At 39.1% G+C, this 1,058-nt stretch overlaps 1 protein-coding gene across 1 annotated transcript; it reads right to left on the reverse strand.

The window, feature by feature from the left end:
* Positions 150–1,052, reverse strand: LOC110011268 (protein NRT1/ PTR FAMILY 6.2-like). Its single transcript, XM_020695012.1, has 2 exons — positions 963–1,052; positions 150–879 (listed from the first exon to the last, which is right to left on the reverse strand). Exons 1-2 carry the CDS (start codon positions 988–990, stop codon positions 374–376), a joined length of 534 nt encoding a protein of 177 aa, XP_020550671.1. The 5' UTR covers positions 991–1,052; the 3' UTR covers positions 150–373.

Raw genomic sequence — 1,058 nt, forward strand, 5'->3', positions numbered from 1 at the left:
ATTCCGTCGATTTTTTATATCCTAATTACATGTTTACTTATTATGAATATAGCTGCTGATGTTAGACTATTGCTTTTCAAAGTACTGTTAATTGCCTAAACAAAAAACTTACTTTTTTCGGATTATTCAGAGTCCCTTTTACTCAAGAATCAGAATCTTGTTAGTTTTCATTCACTCTTGTGAGCACTAGAAACTATGTCGCATCAAACAGATATTTATTTACAGATATGCATGAACAAGTGTATAATTTCACTCAATTGGAAACTTAGAGAAATCAGCATCCATCTTATGGAATACAATTCAGATGATAACTCAGTCCAAAAAGCTTGCAAGGATTGGCCCTAGATACAGGAAATGATGCCCTTGTCTTGCATTAGCATTCATCTTCACCCTTGTCTACACTTTCTACTGGCGGATCCTTTCTAGTTGTTTTTGATCTATACCATTTCACACAGAGAAGAAAAAGCCAAAAGTTGATGAAGCTCAATATAGCCAAGAGACCATAAAAGCAATCAAGCCTGCCGTTGTCGATTCTGTCCCCTACCCAACCTGTTACTTTCTTAACAACTGAAACAAGCAAGCTGCTCAGGAAAAAACCGAGAGAAAGTGTGGTGAGGAATAGTGCGGTGCTCATGGTTTTCATTCCTTTTGGTGACTGTGTGATGAAGAAATCCAACTGGCCAGCGTATATGAATGCTTCTCCACAGCCCACCAACAAGAATTGTGGGATCAATAGGAACACACTTATTGGTTGCATTGCCGTGCTTTGGGCTATTTCCTTTGCATTGGCTAGACGATGCTTCTCAGCAAGTGCTGCTGCAGCCATGCCTAATGCGGACAGGAGTAGCCCTATCCCAATTCTTTGTAAATTGGTGAAACCTGAGAAGAACTCTTCCAAATGTGAATCATTTTCTAAGAGCTCTTACTCAAAAATCTAAACAAGTTCTGCTTCATCGACTTACCTGGTTTTCCTATCCAGTACTCTAACATGGGAATGATGAAGCGGTCATAAATTGCCAAAGAGATCAATATGGCTGCAACAAGGAAGACAGTTAAAG

The sequence above is a fragment of the Sesamum indicum genome, linkage group LG6, assembly GCF_000512975.1.
Source record: "Sesamum indicum cultivar Zhongzhi No. 13 linkage group LG6, S_indicum_v1.0, whole genome shotgun sequence".
NCBI lineage: Eukaryota > Viridiplantae > Streptophyta > Magnoliopsida > Lamiales > Pedaliaceae > Sesamum > Sesamum indicum.

Coding starts and splice junctions, on each gene's coding strand:
- LOC110011268 (XM_020695012.1), bottom strand. CDS start 990: ATGTTAGAGTACTGGATAGGAAAACCAG. Junction 880..962: donor GTACTGGATAGGAAAACCAG/GTAAGTCGATGA, acceptor AGTTCTTCTCAG/GTTTCACCAATTTACAAAGA.